General features: G+C 38.3%; 1 protein-coding gene across 4 annotated transcripts in view; it reads left to right on the top strand.

Moving 5' to 3' along the window:
• The window catches only part of TRIM37 (tripartite motif containing 37), a 108,481-nt gene that overhangs the window by 65,258 nt on the left and 21,638 nt on the right, over window positions 1–21,585 (top strand). For all 4 annotated transcript variants that reach the window (XM_032280683.1, XM_032280684.1, XM_032280681.1 and 1 more), the window contains 3 exons: window positions 3,221–3,306; window positions 12,192–12,386; window positions 16,023–16,334. In XM_032280683.1, coding sequence (XP_032136574.1) covers window positions 3,221–3,306; window positions 12,192–12,386; window positions 16,023–16,334 — 593 coding nt within the window. The remainder of the gene's footprint in view (window positions 1–3,220; window positions 3,307–12,191; window positions 12,387–16,022; window positions 16,335–21,585) is intronic.

The following is a 21,585-nucleotide window of genomic DNA, read 5'->3' as shown; positions in this document are numbered from 1 at the left end:
TAAAAGTTTATTGAGATTTTTAGATATAAAAAATAGAACTGCCGGGCACGGTAGCTCAAGCCTGTAATCCCAGCACTTTGGGAGGCCGAGGCGGGTGGATCACGAGGTCAAGAGATCGAGACCATCCTGGTCAACGTGGTGAAACCCCGTCTCTACTAAAAATACAGAAAATCAGCTGGGCATGGTGGTGCGTGCCTGTAATCCCAGCTACTCAGGAGGCTGAGGCAGGAGAATTGCCTGAACCCAGGAGGCGGAGGTTGTGGTGAGCCGAGATCGCACCATTGCACTCCAGCCTGGGTAGCAAGAGTGAAACTCTGTCTCAAAAAAAAAAAAAAATAGAACTGATTATTTTGAGTCAATATGGAAAATTTACAGTTTATTCTTTTAGATAATGCTTTTTAAAGTGAAAACTAACTTGATTATTGCTTAAATGTGCAGTACTCACTGAATTTCTTTGTTATGTTACTTGACTTTATTTAAAGGTGGTTCTGAGGACCATTGGATTTTATGTAAAACATCCTTCACAACTTTTCATTAGATTGACTTTTTAATCTTTTTTTCTAATAGAAAACATTTAAACATTTGACTGTGTTCTATATGCATGTATCTATAGTAATATCTTGATTCTCACTGTTTGGTATAATTCATAGAAATAATAGCACAGTTAATCTTGAGGCGTTTTGAGTACTTAAATCATAAAATGTTAGCTCTCAGAGATTAAGGTTAATTCCTTTTATAAATGAGAAAAGAGCCGGGCGCGGTAGCTCATGCCTGTAATCCCAGCACTTTGGGAGGCCAAGGCAGGTGGATCACCTGAGGTCAGGGTTTGAGACCAGCCTGACCAACATGGAGAATCCCTGTCTTTACTAAAAATACAAAAATTAGCCAGGTGCGGTGGTGTGAGCCTGTAATCCCAGCTACTCATGAGGCTGAGGCAGGAGAATGACTTGAACCTGGGCGGCTGAGGTTTCAGTGAGCCGAGATTGCACCATTGTACTATAGACTGGGCAACAAGAGCGAAACTTTTTCTCAAAGAAAAAAGAGGAAATAGGCATACAATTTACTTGGGTAATGATTATAAGTAGCGTTTTTAACTAGAACATTCTCAATGAATAGTCCTTTTTTTCCTTCTCCCATCCTCTGCCTCTACGTTCATTGATCTTTCTATGATAGTACTGTATGTTTTCTTCCTGCTGTTCATTTTTTAAAAATTTTGACATAAATGCACATGCAGGTGTAAGAAATAATACAGAGATTCCAATATCTGTTATCTAGTGGTAACATCTTGTTAAACTATAGTACAACATCACAATCAGGATGTTGACATTGATATTGTCAAAATATACAACATTTCTATCACCTTAAGAATTCTTCAGGCTGCACTTTTATAGCCACACCCACTTTTCTCCCATCTCAGCCATCTCCTTACCCCCTGGTATCTACTCATCTGTTCCCCAGTTTTAATTATGTCGCTTTAAAATTTTTATATAAGTGGAATCATACAGTATGTAATCTTAAGGGGTTGGCTTTTCTCACTCAGCTTAGTTCTCTGGAGATTCATTCATGTCAGTGTGTATAGCAATACTTCATTTGTTTTTATTGCCGAGTAGTATTTTTTGTTGTGGATATAGTTTGTTTAACCATTTACCCACTAAGGGACATCTGGGTTATTTACTGTTTTTGGCTATGATGAATAAAGGTATTGTAAACATTTATGTGCAGGTTTTTATGTCAATGTAATTTTTCATTCTCTGGGATAAATGTAAATGCAGGATCATATGGTAATTGCATATTTAGTTTTTAAAGAGATTACCAAATGATTTTTCAGAATGGCCGTACTATTTTACGTTCCCACCAGCAGTATATGAGTGATCCAGTTTCTCTGGATCCTCACCAATATTTATTGTTGTCACTGGATTTTATCTTAGCTATTCTGATAGGTGTGTGATTTTACTGTGGGTTTGTCGGTTTTTTTTTTTTTTTTTTTTTGAGATTGAGTCTCACTCTGTCACCTCTTGGCTCGCTGCAGCCTCCACCTCCCAGGTTCAAGAGATTCTTCCGCTTCAGCCTTCTGAGTAGCTGGGATTATAGGCGCATGCCACCAATCCTGGCTAATTTTTGTATTTTCAGTAGAGACATAGTTTCACCATGTTGGTCACGTTGGTCTCGAACTCCTGACCTCGGAATCTGCCTACCTCAGCCTCCCAAAGTGCTGGGATTACAGGCGTGAACCACCACACCTGGCCTCATTGTGGTTTTAATTTGCATTCCTGTAATGACTAATGATGTTGAAGATCTTTTCATCTGCTTAATTTGCCATCTGTATATCCTCGTCAGTAAAGTTTCTCTTCATGGGTTTTTTATTTTATTTTTTTTTAAATAGAGTCTTGCTCTGTCGCACAGGCTAGAGTGCAATGGCTCGATCTTGGCTCACTACAACCTCTACCTCCCGGGTTCAGGCTATTCTCCTACCTCAGCCTCCTGAGTAGCTGGGATTACAGGCACCCACCAACATACCTGGCTAATTTTTGTATTTTTACTGGAGATGGGGTTTCACCATGTTGGTCAAGCTGGTCTTGAACTCTTGACCTTGTGATCCACCCACCTCGACCTCCCAAAGTGCTGGGATTACAGTTGTGAGTCACAGCACCCAGCCCTTTTCATTCTTTTTTTCCTGGCTTGCCTTTTTTTTTTTTTTTTTTTTTTTTGAGATGGAATCTTGCTCTGTAGCCCAAGCTGGAGTGGAGTGCAGTGGTGCAATCTTGGCTCACTGCAACATCTGCCTCCTGGGTCCCAGTTCAAGCAATTCTCCTGCCTCAGCCTCCCGCGTAGTTGAGATTACAGGCACGCGCCACCACACCCAGCTAATTTTTGTATTTTTAGTAGAGATGGGGTTTTACCATGTTGGTCAGGCTGGTCTTGAACTCCTGACCTCATGATCTTCCTGCCTCGGCCTCCCAACGTTCTGGGGTTACAGGCGTAAGCCACCACACCTGGCCTTTTTCTTAGCTTTCTAAGAACTGACTGAATTTTTTAAAGGTTGTTTAAACAATAACATACACACTACTTAAATTTGTGATAGTGACAAAAATCTTTCTCCTTTTCGTATTTAGAAATATTTTTACAGAAAAATGTGTGCATATTGTAAAATTTATTGAGGTGTGAAAAACAACGTTCATTATATTGCTCTGTAAGAATGATAGATTTTGTATATTCTTAGGTCTGGAGAAAATGATGTGGAATATAACAACATGGAGTTAGAAGAGGGGGAACTCATGGAAGATGCAGCTGCTGCAGGACCCCCAGGTAATGAGGTCACCCACTGCCTCCAAGACATTCTGTTTTCTCTCTGCTCTTCTCCAACTTTATCATATTTTAAATAGGTGGTAGCCACGTTTTTACATGGTTCGTAAGTGCTATATCGATGTTGAAAGTGCTATATCTTACAATATGGATTTTTTAGAGTTTATTACTAAAGATATTTAAAACAATAATAATAGCTAACATTTGCAAAATGTTCGTATATACCAGGCACTGTGTGAAGCACTTTATGTACCTTATCTTGTGTTAATAAAATCCTGCTTGATATATTCACTTATGCATAGAGAAGCAACTTGCCAACTTTTAACAATTTAGTAAATGGGAGTAGTTCAATCCCTAGATTTGTCTGTGTCCCATACTCATATTTTATACTATTATTTCTGATATAAAGTCTTATTTGTATATCTTGCTGGACTGTAGAATGATCTCAATGGAATCATTGACTCTTAGAAAGGATCTTAAACAGCTCATTTTATACATGAAACTGGTCAGTTTTTAGTTGCGTGGTTATATAGCTGGTTGTTAATACAACCAGACTAGAACCCCACATTGTCCTGGGTTTGTGGACCCAGTATTTTTCTCCCAAACTACACTGCTTCTCCTGGGAAGAACTGACTTATATAATGAGTATTTCTTTTTTGTTCTTGGATCTGTTTAATTAAATAGTGAATCTGGGTAGAACAATTAAAAGTTAGCTTTCTACTGTTTGTGCTTTACCCATGTTCTCAGTATGAACAGTGGCATATTCTTTTTCTTTTTTGACATATTCTTTGGCATAATCTCGGCTCACTGCAATCCCTGCCTTCTGGGTTCAAGCGATTCTCCTGCCTCAGCCTCCCAAGTAGCTGGGATTACAGGCATGTACCACCACTCCTGGCTAATTCTGTATTTTTAGGAGAGACGGGGTTTTTCCACATTGGTCAGGCTGGTCTCGAACTCCTGACCTCAGGTGATCCTCCTGCCTTGGCCTCCCAGAGTGCTGGGATTACAGGCATGAGCCACCGTGCCCAACCAACATATTCTTAATAATGTTTGGATAACTAAAGACTTCTTAAGTACTAGTCCTCAACATTTCAACTTCCAACCTAAACCCTATATTTCTACTCTTGACTGTAATCCTGGGTGATTGTATCCACATCTGTATTTCAGTTACTATCTATATGCTGATTACTCTTCAAGTTCTCTCTCTAGCCTTTATCTTTCCAATAATTTCCAAACCCATGTAGCAGTCTTGGTATGACTCAGCACTTCTCAAACGCAAATTACTGTCTTTTCATCTGCCAGCCTGCCTATCAGCAGTAGCCACCCTGACTGATAGGCTATACATTCTTTACTTCTTCTTCTCCCTAAAACTTTACTTTTAGTGTATTACCAAGATTTGTTGATTCTGTTTCCTAAATCATGCATAAATTCATTTGGTACTACCACTCCTTTGCCATTTCTAGTCCAGGCCTCTGTCTTTCACAACCAGTCTTTCATCTGGGTTCCTTGTGTTCATTATTGTTTCCCTCCATTGTATTTTTACTGCATGAATTCAGAATGAGGGTGTTTTTTCTTTCTGATTAATATCTAATGTTACTTCTCTGCCAGGCATGGCGACTCACGCCTGTAATCTCAGCACTTTGGGAGGCTGCGGTGGTTGCATCACTTGAGTCCAGGAGTTTGAGACCAGCCTGGGCAATGTGGTGAAACCTTGTCTCTACAGAAAAATACAAAAAAATTAGTCAGATGTAGTGGCTGAATTGCCACCTGTGGTCCCAGCCATTTGGGAGGCTGAGGTAGGAGGATTACTTGAGCCCAGGAGGCAGAGCTTGCAGTAGCTGAGATAGCACCACTGTACTCCAGCCTGGGCAACAGAGTGAGACCCTGTCTCAAAAAAAGAAATAAAAATAATGGAAAATAATATCTAATCATGTTCTGTACTTAACTCTTTAAGGATTATATTTATTATTGGCTAAAGTCCAGAGTTGTTAACATGACATGTAAATTCCTTTAGGTCCAGACTCCTGTTTGTTTCCTTACTTCTCTCATTCCTCTATGTCATTCTTTAGTCAGGAGGTACTTCAAAGAATCACAGGATCTCTACAAATTTGTAGAGAAGAGCTTTAACTCTTATAAAATGTTAGAGCCTGCAGGTTGGCCATCCTGATAGGCTGGGAAGTGTAGCCTCTGGCAAAGACTAAAAGCAGGCACTTTCCAGAAGGGAAAGGTAAGGTAAGAATTTATGCTGAATGAGTTGGCCAAGTATACATAATCAGTAGGCTATAGGAGGAGCTATGAATATCATGAAGAGGGGAACACAAGCATGCATAGTAGACAAACATGCATGTTACATGTATTTCATGTTTACTTTGGGGTGGGGACTTAACATTACAATTTGGCCCTGTTGTCAAAAGATATGCGAAGGACAGAAAGGCATTCAATGCTCAGCGTTTGTATACATGGGCCAGAACCAGTCCATGGTTGGTGACTCTTATCAGGAGAAAGTTGCTGAAATCAGTCTCCTGTCCAGTCAAAGCTGTAGTTGTAGTTTGCGGAACAGGGAGTGAGTCAGTTAGCATCTGGCAGTCAGTAAACTGCAGTTATTTCAGTATTGCTTATCTTAAAGCCAGTGCTTGCTTAGCTTCTAGAGAAAAAGAAGAAACCCTGTTACAGTTAGAATGTAGTTTATTCTTTAAGTATAGGGAATGTGTGACTTAATCCTTGTCTGGCACAGTCTTAGGTCTTATTGACCGACTAACTTTTCAGTCTTGTGTGTTTTCTTTTAGTTGGGTATGTTCTTTCCTCTCTTAAACTGTGTGGTAGGGAAATTCTCGTATATAACATTTATATACACTTAAGGTAAAAAAGAGTTTACATTTTTGAATTATTCATCAAATATTTACTGAACACTTGAACTGTGTACAGTTACTATCTAGAGATACAATATTTAATAACAAGATATCCCTGTTCTTATGGAGCCTATATTATAATTCTGAATATTCTGTAATAATTCAGGCACTTATATTCTAGATGTTGAAGATAAAATAATAAACCAGTTTATTTTTATTACATGCTTGTAGAAATTTATATATTTGGCAAACATTTGTTAAATATTACACCTGCCTGGAAAATAGAATACCCTTAAGTAATTGATAACATACGGGTGAGTAGATGAGCAATTAGCTAGAATACGACAGTATACATACAAAATAATTCCAAATGAAATACCCCCTCCTCAAGGAGATGAAATATAAGTTCTACGCCTTAAATGTAGGCTATGCTTAGTGACTGGCTTCTGAATAGTACAGTTTCAAAAGGGGGACACAACTTTGAAATAGAGAACTTGGTAAATATTACCTACCCACGTGATTAAATTTAGTATTGTAGGTGATAAGTGATGTTGATAGCATGTACCTTTGATATGTTAAGAATGGTAGTTATACCTGTAGTGTCTTCCCCCTAAAAACCCACAAACATAATCTAATAATGAGGGGAAAAAAATCATACCCTTAATTGAGGAACATTTCACAAAATACTTGACATACTTTTCAGACATAAGGAAAGTCTGAGAGACTGTCATAGACCAGAAGAGTCTAAAAAGACATGAACAACTAAATATATTTTGATACTCTAGATGAGACTCTGGAACAAAAATAGAACATTAGGGGGAAACTACTGAAATCTCAATATAAGTGTAGGATTTAGTTAATAATATGTCAGTATTGGTTCATTAGTTGTGACAAATATGCCATAGTAATGAAAGGAATTAACATTGGGGAAATTGGGTTTGGGTTGTACAAGAACTCTGTATTTTTACCTTTTCTGTAAACCTAAAACTATTCTAAAATAAAAAGCTTTTTTAACCAAGGCAATGAAAAAGCTAGATCGGGGTGACAGCGGGTAGAGTGTGGAAATGCTTTTTTGTTATATGCTAATTATGAAGGTCCATTTCAAGCCTTGAATGGTTTATTTTTATTTTTTGAGATGGAGTCTTGCTCTGTCACCCAGGCTGGAGTGCAATGGCGTGATCTTGGTTCATTGCAGCCTCCGCCTCCTGAATTCTCCTGCCCTTTACTCCCAGGTAGCTGAGACTATAGGCATATGCCACCATGCCCAGCTAATTTTTTTTGTATTTTTAGTAGAGATGGGGTTTCACATGCTGGCCAGGCTGGTCTTGAACTCCCAACCTCAAGTGATTCTCCTGCTTCAGCCTCCCAAAGTGCTGGGATTACAGACGTGAGCCACCACACCCGGCCTGGTTAGTGTTTTAGAACTACACAATTGTTTAAAGAGTTATGTCATCTAAAGAATTACAGTGTTAAGTCATGCGTTAAAAAGGAGAAAGTTGGGCTTATATAAAAGATACAAAGTTAAATGTTTACTTAATAACCTCATTTTCTAGACCATATTAAATAAAGAGATAGCTTGAAACAAATATTTATTGACCCAAGTGGCTGTAGTCCTGGCCACTTAGGAGGCTGTGGCAGGAGGATCACCTGAGCCTAGGAGTTCAAGGGTGCAGTAGCCATGATTGTGCCATTGTACTCCAGCCTGGGTGACAGAGCAAGACCCTGTCTCTTATACACACAGCAAATACATACTACTGTAGATTTTTCTTACTCACTGGATTCAGTGAGCTAGAAACATAGATTAGAATGATACTTAAACATTTTTAGCACAATTTTTTTAAATTTTTAAATTTTTTTTTTTTTTAAATAGAGATGGGGTTTCTATGTTGGTCAGGCTGGTCTCGAACTCCTGACCTCAGGCGATCCACCCACCTTGGCCTCCCAAAGTGCTGGTATTACAGGCGTGAGCCATTGCACCCGGCCACAATTTTTTCTTTTTTTTGTAGATGGAGTCTTGCTCTGTCACCCAGGCTGGAGTGCAGTGGCTCGATCTTGGCTCACGGCAACCTCCGCCTCCCAGGTTCAAGTGATTCTGCTGCCTCAGACTCCTGAGTAACTAGGACTAGGGGTGCACACCACCACGCCCAGCGAATTTTTGTATTTTTATTAAAGAGGGAGTTTCACCATATTGGCCAGGCTGGTCATGAACTCCTGACCTTGTGATCCACCTGCCTCAGCCTCCCAAAGTGCTGTGATTATAGGCGTGAGCCACTGCACCCAGCTCAGCACAGATTTTTGTAACAAATTATCTTTCACTTAAATTCAAATAACTGAATAAACTAAAAACAATTCTCATAAGAAGACGTCTGCAGAAACCGCCACACCCAGCTGATTATTTTTTGTAGAGACAGAGTCTTGCTCTCTTACTTTGGCTGGTTTCCAATTCCTGGCCTCAATTAATCTTCCTGCCTCAGCCTCCCAAATTATTGGGATTGCAGGCATGAGCTATTTGTACCTGGCCCACAGACATCAGAAGAATAAATGAGCTTTTTTTTTTTTTTTAAGACGGAGTTCTGCTCTTGTTGCCCATGCTGGAGTGCAGTGACACGATCGTGGCTCACTGCAACCTCCGCCTCCTGGGTTCAAGTGATACTCCTGCCTCAGCCTCCCGAGTAGCTGGGATTACAGGTAATTAGCCCAGGTAATTTTTGTATTTTTGATAGAGACAGGGTTTTACCATATTGGCCAGGCTGGTCTCGAACTCCTGACCTCAGGTGATCTGCCCACTTCAGCCTCCCAAAGTGCTGGGAATACAGATGTGACCCACCACACCCAGCCAAATGAGCATAATTTTTAAATGAAAATCCAACAAAGTAAAGGATGTAAAAATGTTGAATATTCTAGAAGGGTAGTTTAGGACTAGACTGTAATAGGGCCTTGAGTGTCAAATGATAATGCTATAATGAATATACTATAATGAACTGTATGAATAATACAAATGAAAATGCTGTAATGAATATGCTATAATGAACACAATATGCTATAATGAACTGCTGTAATGAATGTATATCAGTGTGACATTTTAGCAGGATTCATATGACTTGGCACAAATGGAGAACTATTCACTGATTCGTTTGTCTTTTAGTGAGGTGTTTTTTCCTCCTATGTGAACCTCAGAAGCATAGCTTTATTCTTAATAGCTAAAGCTAGCAGCAACCTAAGTTTTTTTTAATAGAGAAATAAATTGGATATAGTCATAAATTGAAATGCTGCACAATAATAATAAAAATGAGGCTGTGACTCATGCCTGTAATCCCAGCACTTCGGGAGGCTGAGGCACATGTATCACTTGAGGCCAGGAATTCAAGACCAGCCTGGCCAACATGGTGAAATCTCATTTCTACTGAAAATACAAAAAAAATTAGCTGGGTGTAGTGGCACACGCCTGTAATCCCAGTTACTCGGGAGGCTGAGGCATGAGAATAATTTGAACCTGGGAGGTGGAGGTTGTGGTGAGCTAAGATTGTGCCACGGCACTCCAGACTGGGTGACAAAGCAAGACTCAGTTTCAGAGAAAAAAAGCCAATTAGGAAAAAAAAAGACATAACAATTTTCAAAAGAATATTTTTAAAAAATTTTAAAAAGAAAATGAGTAAGATACTGCTATATACAGCCATATAGATGAATCTCATGAATAATGTTGAGCAAAGAAGAAGAGCCTAAGAGCATATTCTGTCACTATTTTTATGCAAATACAAAACAGGCAAAACCCATCTGTTATTTAAGTTAGGATGAAGATTACTTCGTTGAGTAGGAGGAGTGAGCAATTTAAGGAGACATAGGAGGGGGTTCTGGGATGCCGGTAATCTATTTCTTCATCTGTGTGTGATTACTCTGTGAGCATTCATTGGGCTGTACATTTATATATGAGACACACAGAATAGCTTGGAAAGAGAGAAACTGAAATAGATGCCAAAGTCTTTGATGCCTGTGGGGAAATGTGGTGGGAACATTTGGAAGGTGAGTATTGAAAGGTCATATCCACCGGATAAAAAAAGGAGTTTTTGTTCAGTGGTGAGAGTAATAGCCTGAAAGGGCAGTGCGAAACAGGAGACACTGCTTTCTATACTGTAAGTAAGTGCATTTAACGTGGAAAAATGAGCAACTTCCATTTTTAAAGGACAACCAGATATTAGGGCAATAGACTCCATTTACTGGGCTACTGGGCTTACTAAACATTAGAACAGTCTGAGTAGCTTTTGGGGAAAAAGTCCTGGATCTCACCCCAGTGTTCTTTTTTATGTGAGACAGAGTCTTGCTTTGCCACCCAGGCTGCAGTGCAGTGGCGTGATCTCGGCTCACTGCAACTTCTGCCTCCCAGGTTCAAACAATTCTCCTGCCTCAGCCTCCAGAGTAGATGGGAGTACAGATGCCTACCACCATGCCCAGCTAATCTTTGTAGTTGTAGTAGAGACAGCGTTTCATGATGTTGGCTAGGCTGGTTTCGAACTCCTGACCTTAGGTGATCCTTAGGCCTCGGCCTCCCAAAGTGCTAGGATAACAGGTGTGAGCCATCATGCCCAGCCTCTCACTCCATTATTCTTAATTCAGTATCTCTAGGAAGGAGCTAGGAATCTGTGATTTTAAAAACTTAATTCAGCTGACATACAGCCTGAGTTGGGAATTCCGTAGCAAAAGAAAGGAGATAAAAACCGTTTTCAGCCAAGCACAGTAGCTCATGCCTATAATCCCAGCACTTTGGGAGGCCAGGGCGGGCAGATCACCTGAGGTCAGGAGTTCAAGACTAGCCTGGCCAACATGGCAAAACCCCATCTCTACTGAAAATACAAAAATTAGCCGGGCATGGTAGTGCATGCCTGTAGTCCCAGCTATGGAAGGCTGAGGCAGGAGAATTGCTTGAATCTGGGAGGCGGAGGTTGCAGTGAGCCAAGATTGGGCTACTGCACTTCATTCAGCCTGGGCAACAGAGCGATACTGTGTCAAAACAAAAAGCAGTTTTCAATGCAAAGGGGAAATCTTTGTCTCTATTTGATAGGAATTGCAGTGTTTACAGAGGCTGGGAAGAAAAACTGTCAGTGAGATAATAATCTTAGAAGTGGAAGACAGTGAGAACATGAGAATGTGAAAAGCATAAATTATTAATTGGCTTAAAGCTTCTGAATAATGGGACTTTCCTCCTAAGTTATATCCTGCTTGATCTCTTGGAAATACTCATGGGTAGTCAGAACCTGACTTTTTAATATTATTTTTATATTATCTACTTTCCTGCATGTAGCATTTTTTTTTAATATTGTATCTCTTTAGAATATATTTAAACAGCTTTATTGAAGAAGGTCAATTTGAAGCAACATTTCCATATCTGGTATTTGCTATGTATTGTACTAAGTGCAAGAGAAAAGTCAGATGCTTTTCTTGGCTTAAGGCACATAGTCCAATATAGGTAACATAGGCGTAACATTTGCTTCCCAATGTCTGTAATATGCATCAGCCATTAACATGACAGTCGGAAGACTTCTCATTGTACCCCATTATTTAATCAAAGTAGAAAAAGTCTACCAACCTGTCATGACCTATACATTTTGCTGTCCGGAGACTTGGAGGAGGTTCCTGTTTTGGTGTCTAATTCTTTGGAATCTGTTATACCATGGGAATTTGTCTTCTTTCATCTAAGACAGGTGGTCATGGGATATAATTTCCTCAGCCTCACCCCTCATCCCCTTAATTATGTACATCATACACATTGTCATCTTTTTTTTTTTTTTTTCTAGTGCTCAGGATGGGGTTGATGTTTGCTTCTGAATTCTAAGTATTAATGAGGCCAACACACAATCACTGTGCTAGTTTACAACTCTCTGGCTGTCTGGTTCCTTCTTTCTGCTTCTTATGAACCTGAGCTCCTAAGAGATAGATCCATAGACAAGTATTCATAAAATATTAACCAGTTCATTTTTTCATTTAAGTATATACCTAAACTTGTGGAGATATATATATCATACATTTTCTACATCTCTTTTTCAGGTAGTAGCCATGGCTATGTGGGTGCCAGTAGTAGAATGTCAAGAAGAACACATTTAGGCTCTGCTGCTACCAGTAGTTTACTAGACATTGATCCATTAATTTTAATACATTTGTTGGACCTTAAGGACCGGAGCAGTATGGAAAATTTGTGGGGCTTACAGCCTCGCCCACCTGCTTCACTTTTGCAGCCCACAGGTAAAATAACAATGACAATTTCCTTTTTTTCTGTGGTTCTCTAAAAGAACACTTGGGTTTTCATGTAGTATTTCACCTATATGTGGAACATGGTGTATTTCTATGTTTTTCATTGTATGTCAGTAAAATGACATTTATATAAACCAAGTTAATTTTTAAATTACTGTTCCAAGGTAATTTGTGCAAAAACAAAGTAAAAATGCCTGCAAAAAGTTTTTTATGATTTGCTACTCAGATTGGGCCCGACAGTTTGATCCATATGAAATACAATTATCTTCTTTGTGAATGGACTTTTTTTGGTCAGGCTTCATGAATTTCCTTACTTCCAAGTGGAACTGTATCTAAATTGAACATAGAAAAAGGTGACTTCTCATTCTTGGATGTTCAGTAGCTTAAAAATGTATACCATTTGGCTGCTATGTTTTCTGTGCAAAGGATATTTGTTAAATAGAAATTACATTTATGTTACTGTAATAAAACAGATTTGTATAGTCAAACACGGGCTTTTTTTAAACTCAGGAATAGGGTAATTTTGGACAGCTAAGGATTTGCCTTTAAAAGCTACATTTTAAAAACCATTTTTGTTGGAATGCTTTCTGAAGTATATTCAGTATATTCAAATACATATACCAAATATTTTTCTATAAATCAAATCAGTGATTTAGGACTGTTACTTTGATGCAGTTTTAAGACAATTCATTTTGCAAACAAAGTCCAAGGCGGAACCTCTGTGTAAATAATGGAAATGGAGCTGCTCTACTGGCCTACAGATTTGGAGCCCAGATTATTTAGACTTCTTCATTCCTAAGAGCCAGATATACTTCCTGAAAGTCTGGATCCTCAGTTTAAAAGACTATCTTCAGGTTATGAAACAGTTGCCTTTTATGTGTGCGCCAAGTATGCTTTATATAAAGTTTTGCTTAAATGATAAGCGTTGTTTGCAAAGGCCCAGTGAAATGGACAGGTTTTGATTCTTCGACTCACTGCAACCTCCATTTCCTGGGATATGTAAGTTGGTTTAACCTTTTTGAAGAACAATTTTGTAGTAGTTTAAAAATAACTGTATCCTTTAAACCTGTAATTTCACTTCGAGGAGTGTATTCCAAAGAGAAAGCAATCAGATGTTTAAAAATATTAAACAATACCTTTATGGCCGAATAAATTACAGTGTAACCATGCAGTGGTATATTTTATAGACATGTTTTTGAAAATATTCAGTGTCCTTAGGAGAAAATGCAAACTAAACAAAGATTTATATTTAAAACTAGTTTTCTATGTAAAAATAATATAAATAAGATGATCAGAATTTCAAATTTAGGTGATAAAATGCTGATGATAATGAGGGTGGGGAAAATGAAGGAAAAAGCAGGTTTTAGATTTAAACATTTTAACTTGGGCATCAAATTAGTGTGACATCAAATTAGAAAGGACCACTAGACAGCTAAAAATTAAGAACTGGGACTGGGCATGGTGGCTCAGGCCTGTAATCCCCGCACTTTGGGAGGGCAAGGTGGGTGGATCACCTGAGGTCAGGAGTTCAAGACCAGCTTGGCCAACGTTGTGAAACCCCACCTGTACTAAAAATACAAAAAATTAGCCAGGCGTTGTGGAGGGTTCCTGTAACCCCAGCTACTCAGCAGGGTGAGGCAGGAGCATTGCTTGAACCAGGGAGGCGGAGGTTGTAGTTAGCCGAGATTGCACCATTGCACTCCATCCTGGGCAACAAGAGTGGAACTCTGTCTCAAAAAGTAAAAAGTTAAAAAAAAAAAAAAAAAAAAATGGAATACAGACAGTTGTTTTCCTCGAGTTGATACTGGATAATTAAAACCAAGGGTGTGAGATTGCAAAAGAATTTTAAGAATATTTTAAAAGAATAGAGCCAGGAACACAATCTTGATGAACATCTGTTTTTACTGAGTGTGAGGAAGATGAGCCAGATAAAGAGCTTTTAGAAAGGACAAAAACCAGGAGAAACAGTCATGGAAGCCAAATGAAAATACCTGTCTGTGAAGGGATGTTAATAAAAGCTAATGTGTAGGAAGATCTAACTTACTTTTTTTTTTTTTGGAGACAGAGTCTTACTCTGTCACCCAGGCTGGAGTACAGTGACACGATCTCGGTTCAGTGCAACCTCCACCTCCCGGGTTCAAGGGATTCTCTTGCCTCAGTCTCCCTAGTAGCTGGGACTACAGGTGTGTGCCACTACACCCAGCTGAATTTTTGTATTTTTAGTAGAGACGAGGTTTCACCATGTTAGCCAGGATGGTCTCAATCTCCTGACTTCATGATCCGCCCACCTCAGCCTCCCAAAGTGCTGGGATTACAGGTATGAGCCACCACGCCCGGCCTGACTTTCTTTTTATTGAAAAGGTCTGCTTGGGTCGTTTTTTTGGTTTTTTTGTTTTTGTTTTTTTGAGACAGTCTCGCTCTGTTGCCCAGGCTTAAGTGCAGTGGCAGGATTTCGGCTCACTGTAACCTCCGTTTCCTGGGTTCAAGTGATTCTCGTGCCTTAGCCACCTGAGTAGCTGGGGTTACAGGTGTATACCACCACGCCCAGCTAATTTCTGTATTTTTTGTAGAGACAGGGATTCATCTTGTTGGCCAGGCTGGTCTCGAACTCCAGAGCTCAAGTGATCTACTTGCCTTGGCCTCCCAAAGTGTGCTGGAATTACAGGCATGAGTCACTGTGCCTGGCCTGTTTGGGTTTTGGTGTTTATTTTTTTCTGTGTATTTATTTCAACACATATTTAGTGAACACTTGTCAGATTCACTTCAAGTCCATGTTCTTAAACTATGTAAACATGGTGACTCACGCCATGTAAAAGAGTATTGTAAAAGGTATCAGATAATCTAGTTGAACCAGATTTTAAGGTACATGTAGTGGTAAATAGAACTAGAAAGTCATGTTGGGTCCATTCTATGAAAGGACTTGCATGCTAGCCTGAGGAATTTATTCATAGTAAGCATGGAGAGCCATTGTTTTATTTTAGAAGTGGTTAGATTCAAACTGTATTTTGAAAAGCTGACAATTTCTGAGAAAATTATCAGAAATGGAAGGTCAGTCAGCATACTACCAAGCCTAGCTAATTTAAACAACTTTTTTTAAACAGGGTGTCACTATACTGCCCAGGCTGGTCTTGAACTTCTGGCCTCAAGCGATTCTCTCACCTCAGCCTCCTGAAGTGCTGGGATTACAGGCATAAGCCACTGCTCCTGGCCGAAAATACATATTTTTAACATAATGTTATTTATGGCAGATTTGACAAAGTATTTGGGTACTAGATTTTTCTTTGTCATTTTTTTTCAATTATAAACATAATAAAAGCTCTGTAGAAAGTTTTAGAAAAGTGGAGAAGTTTAAAGAAGAAGGCACAAGGCAGTAGGGCAGCTTTTAAACTTTTGAATTGAATGTGTAATTCAAATTTGAGTATGATATGACTCAGATTCTAACTGAAGATATGAATGAAGTTAGGATTCTTTATTTTCATTAACAGAATTTAGTGCATGTTTTATTGTTGATATCACATAAAGCACCCTATCTTATTTTACACATCAAATTTGCATATGTTCATGGTACAAGTGATTTCCTGAATGCTAACGTTTATATTAATTTGACTTGTCAATTTCTCGCTGAAGCATCATATTCTCGAAAAGATAAAGACCAAAGGAAGCAGCAGGCAATGTGGCGAGTGCCCTCTGATTTAAAGATGCTAAAAAGACTCAAAACTCAAATGGCTGAAGTTCGATGTATGAAAACTGATGTAAAGAATACACTTTCAGAAATAAAAAGCAGCAGTGCTACTACTTCTGGAGACGTGCAGACAAGCCTTTTTTCTGCTGACCAGGCAGCTCTGGCTGCATGTGGAACTGAAAACTCTGGCAGATTACAGGATTTGGGAATGGAACTCCTGACAAAGTCATCAGTTGCCAATTGTTACATACGAAACTGTAAGTAATACCTTCCTAGTGTCATTTCTTCACATGTTATTTGGGAAACGAGATGACTCGTTTTTTAAAAAGAATAATGTTTAAATATCTCTCTTCCAGTGAATTAAGACTACTTACATGTGAGTTTTTTCCCCATCCAAAATTGATTCTGTATGTTTTTATTATATAATAGAACTAACATTTCTTGATTGCTTATTCTGTATTTGGCAATAAACAAGACAAAATTCTTAACATCATAGATCTTGTATTCTGGTAATGGCAATCAGACATTAAAATGTGTAAACAAGTAAAGATAATTTCAGTGGGTAAAAAGTGCTGTGAAGGAAAGAGCAGAGGAGTAGGATGGGAGGAGCAGATGAGACATGTTCTATTGGGGTAGTCAGAGAAAGTCTCTGTGAGGAGGCAGCACTTGACTTGAAACCTGAAGGTTAAAAGGTTGCAGTTGTTTAGAGATCTATGGCAAGCAGTGTTCTGGGTAAACAGAACAGAAAATGCAAAGTCACTGACACAGGATTTATTTTGCATATTTGAAGGATTGACGGAAAACCAGTGTGCCATGCAAGCAAAGCAGAGAGAGGAGACTAGCAGGAGATGAAATCAGAGAGAGGTAGGCAGAATTTAGGTCAGGGAGAGTCTTGTGAAACGTCAATAAGAAGTTCAAATTTTTTTATTATTTAAGGAGGAATTCTCTAGAGAATAAAGAGGGCGGGAGTGTTTATAATCTGATTTACACTTTATAAAGATGACTTTGCTTGTTGTGTGGACAATGGTCTGAAAACTGTTAAGGACAGAAGTTGTGAGACCAATAACAGCCTATTACAGTATCTTGTGTGAAATATGATGGCATTTTCTGGAGTTATAATAGTGGATAGAGGGACTTGCTCCTAGGCTAGCGGCCTTTCTTGACTGAGGTTTTCATCTTTCAGTTCTCTTAAGGATGTGCTGTTCTAGATACATAGGAGAAAAGTTAATCCATTCATAGATCAGCAGGGCAGAGTTCTTTCTCAGAACCATAGTTGAAAAAGCCTAAATGGAGTTTTAGAAAAAGAGAGAAACTAAGAATTATGATTAAGTTTTGGCCTAAGCAACTTAGTAGCCAGTGGTATCATTTATTGAGGAGCAAATCGGATAAGAAGCAGATTGTGGGGCTTGGGAGAAGGTGAGGGCAGAAAGTCAGGTATTCTTTTCTAAAGAATAAATTCTTTTAAAAATTTGAGATGCCTGCTGGATACTCTAGTAAAATGTTACAGGCACATGAATGGTACTCAAGTTTGAAACTCAGACAGAAACTCAGAGAAGCAAACACTGCTTGCCCTAGATCTCTAAACAGCTGCAACCTTTTAACCTTCAGGTTTCAAGTCAAGTGCTGCCTCCTCACAGAGACTTTCTCTGACTACCCCAATAGAACATGTCTCATCTGCTCCTCCCATCCTACTCCTCTGCTCTTTCCTTCACAGCACTTTTTAACCACTGAAATTATCTTTACTTATTTGTTTACACATTTTAATGTCTGATTGCCATTACCAGAATACAAGATCTATGATGTTAAGAATTTTGTCTTGTTTATTGCCAAATACAGAGTAAGCAATCACTTATTTCACTGAACATAATGACCTCCAGAGAAAGGTCAATGCTGGATATAAACAGTTGGGAATCAATAGTATTTTATATTATTTAAATCCAGGGGACTGAATAGGGTTAAGTTCGGAGGGAGTTTCAATGGATAAGCAAAATTTTGACTCTCTGGCACTTAAAGGTCTGATAAATAGGAGAGGCCAGCAAAGGAAATTGAAAGAGCAGATATTAAGGTAGGAAAAAAAGCTGGAAGAGATAGTATCTCAAAAATCTAAAATAATGCATCTCAAGAAGTAGAGTGGTTACTTTTGATAAATATCATTGAGAAGTGTCAAGGTTCTAGAGGCCAAGTGTACTGTTCAGGTCCACTTATATTCGGATTGTTTTCAACCAGAGAAAGATTGAAAATACAGTATTCGGGTGATGCCAAGCCTGCATATAGGAGGGCCAGCTTTACTGTAGGCGGATCCTGCAGGGTTTACAGTGGGACTTCAGTCAAGAATTTTGGTATATGCAGGGGTCCTGGAACCAACCCCCACTTATACCAAGAGAAAACTGTATCTTCCCTGTTGCCACATTTTTTTCCTGTTAATCACAGAGGTTTAAAATTATATCTTAGCCATCCGTATTAATAATATTCATGGTGTTGGGGGTCTTATTTTTATTTTGAAGGCTTTTTAACTCCCAAGTTAATAAAAACAACCCTTAATTTCTTTTGGAACTTTTTGTTTTCTGACTTTTTTACATTTAGGTCATTAATTCATACATATAAAGTTAATTTTATATGATGATATTTGAGGTAAATGGAATGATTTTCCCCCAAATGAATGAAACGTGTTTTTTGAAATATGATGCAATATGAAATCCTTCCTTTATTATAGACCAGATTCCCAAACATGGTTCTGTTTTTGAATTCATAGAGGTTGAAACAAATGAAAGCCAGTACTCAACTTTTGGACATACAAAAACAGCAATTTGGTGTTGTTCAACCCAGTATTTGTTGTGTCCTCTTCCAGACTAACACTTTTTCTTAACTAATGTAGCTTTATAGTTTGTAATACTATGATAGGTTATGTTTATTCTGTTTTTGTTTTTCAAAATGTTATTGGTGGTTCTTGCGCATTTAATCTTCCTCCAAAGCATTTTGACTGGAATTGCTTTACACTTAAAGACTAAGTGTTAACTGTGTGCCAGACATTATTTCAACTATTCTAAATCACATGCATTGACTCACTTAATCTTAACAAGAAGTCTAAGTGGTAAGTTAATTTCATGCCCAGTTTACAGATGAGGAAACCAAGGCAGCAGGCATTGAATAATGTTGCTAGAGTTTCACACTGGTAATTGACAGAGCCAAAAACTTGAACCTCAGAGCATATGCCCTTTACTCTAACACCAAACTGCCTCTTTTCTTACTATGAGATTTTCTTTTCTTTTTCAACTGAAGCTGTATAGAATTATATCAAATGATTTTTTGACATTTGTCAAAATGATTTACTATTTTGTTTCATTACTTTATTAACATAAAATAAATTATATTTCCAATGTTGACCGTTCTTAAAATACTGAAATGAATCCTATTTAGTTTGGATCGATAATTTAAAGAAACAAAACAAAACAAAACACTGCTGTATTCAGTTTGCTAATATTTTACGTAGGATCCTTGACTACATAGTCATAAGTGAAATCGACTTATTTCATTACATTATCCTTAACCCACTTTACTTCTTATTCTGTGCTTGTTTTACAGATTAAATTCAGATGCTTTTTTCCTTTTCTATGCTATAAAATTATTTCAACTGTATGTTATTTGCTCCTTTGCTGTATTAAACTTTATGTCTGATAAAAAGCATTCATAAAACTAGTATAATAACTCTTTCAGAGTTAGAATTTTAACAACCTTTTAAATTTCTGTTGTGTTTGTTGGTTTCCTGATATTTTGTAATTTTTTTAATATTTAATTTTGTGGGTATATTTTACGTATATATATATTTATAGGATATATGAGATATTTTGATACAGGCATACATTGCATAATAATTGCATCAGGGCAAATGGAGTATCTAGCATCTCAAGCATTTATCCTTTGTGTTAAAACAATCCAAATGTATTCTTTTGGTTTTTTTGTTTTTGTTTTTGTTTTTTAAGACGGAGTTGCGCTCTTGTTACCCAGGCTGGAGTGCAATAGCACGATCTCGGCTCACTGTAACCTCCACCTCCTGGATTCAAACAATTCTCCTGCCTCAGCCTCCCGAGTAGCTGGGGCTACAGGCTTGCACCACCATGCCCAGCTAATTTTCATATTTTTAGTAGAGATGGGGTTTCACCATGTTGACCAGGATGGTCTCAATCTCTTGACCTCATGATCCACCTGCCTCAGACTCCCAAAGTGCTGGGATTACAGGCGTGAGCCACTGTGCCCTGTCTTCTTTTAGTTATTTTTAAACATACAATAAATTGTTGTAGACTGTAGTCATCCTGTTGTTCTAACAAATACTAGATCTTATTCATTCTATCTAACTGTATTTTTGTACCCATTAACCATCCCATCAGCCACCCACTACACTTCCTAGCCTCTGGTAACCATTGCTTTATTACCTTGAGTTTAGTTGTTCTAATTTTTAGCTCCCCAAATAAGTGAGAATGTGTGAAGTTTGTCTTTCTGTGCCTGACTTAATTCACTGAACATAATGACTTCCAGTTCCATCCATGTTGCAAATGACAGGTTCTCATTCATTTTTTATGGCTGAGTAATATTCCATGTGTATATGTACCACTTTTTTTTTTTTTTTTTTTTTTTTTTTTTTAAATATATGGAGTTCCCCAGCCTGGAGTGCTCTTGTTGCCCAGGCTGAAGTGCAGTGGCGCTATCTCAGCTCACTGCAACTTCCACCTCCTGGGTTCAAGTGATTCTCCTGCCTCAGCCTCCCAAGTAACTGGGACTGCAGGCATGCGCCACTATGCCCAGCTAATTTTTTTTGTATTTTTTAGTAGAGATGGGCTTTTATCTTGTTGGTCAGGCTGGTCTCAAACTCCTGACCTCAAATGACCCACCCACCTCGGCCTTCTAAAGTGCTAGGATTACAGGAGTGACCCACGGTTTCTTTATCCATTTGTCTGTGGATGGACACTTAGGTTGCTTCCAAACCATGGTTATTGTGAATAATGCTGTAGTAAACATGGGAGTACAGATATCTCTTTGATAAACTAATTTGCTTTCTTTTGGATATATAACCAGCCGTGGGATTACTGGATCATATGATAGATTTATTTTTAACTTTTCAAGGCACTTCCAAACTGTTTTCTGTAGTGGTTTTACTAACTAAACATTCCCACCAGTGGTGTATGAGAGTTGCCTTTTCTCTACATCCTTACCAGCTTTTGTTGTTGCCTGTGTTTTGCCCATTTTAACTGGGATGAGATGATATCTTATTGTAGTTTTGATTTGCATGTCTCTGATAATCAGTGATGTTGAGCACTTTTTCGTATGCCTGTTTGCTATTTGTATGTCTTCTTTTGAGAAATATCTATTCAGAACTTTTACCCATTTTTAATCATATTATTAAATGTTTTCCTGTAGAGTTGTTTGAGCTCCTTATAATTCGTTTTTTTTTTTTTTTTTTTTTTGTTGTGGTTTTACACTTTTTTACCTAGTTTGGGTGCAATGGCGCGATCT

The sequence above is a fragment of the Sapajus apella genome, unplaced genomic scaffold (genome assembly GCF_009761245.1).
Source record: "Sapajus apella isolate SASKATOON/1434 unplaced genomic scaffold, GSC_monkey_1.0 scaffold12, whole genome shotgun sequence".
Lineage (NCBI taxonomy): Eukaryota > Metazoa > Chordata > Mammalia > Primates > Cebidae > Sapajus > Sapajus apella.
Note: the sequence above shows the minus strand (reverse complement) of the source record. Positions and strands in the feature narration are given on the sequence as shown.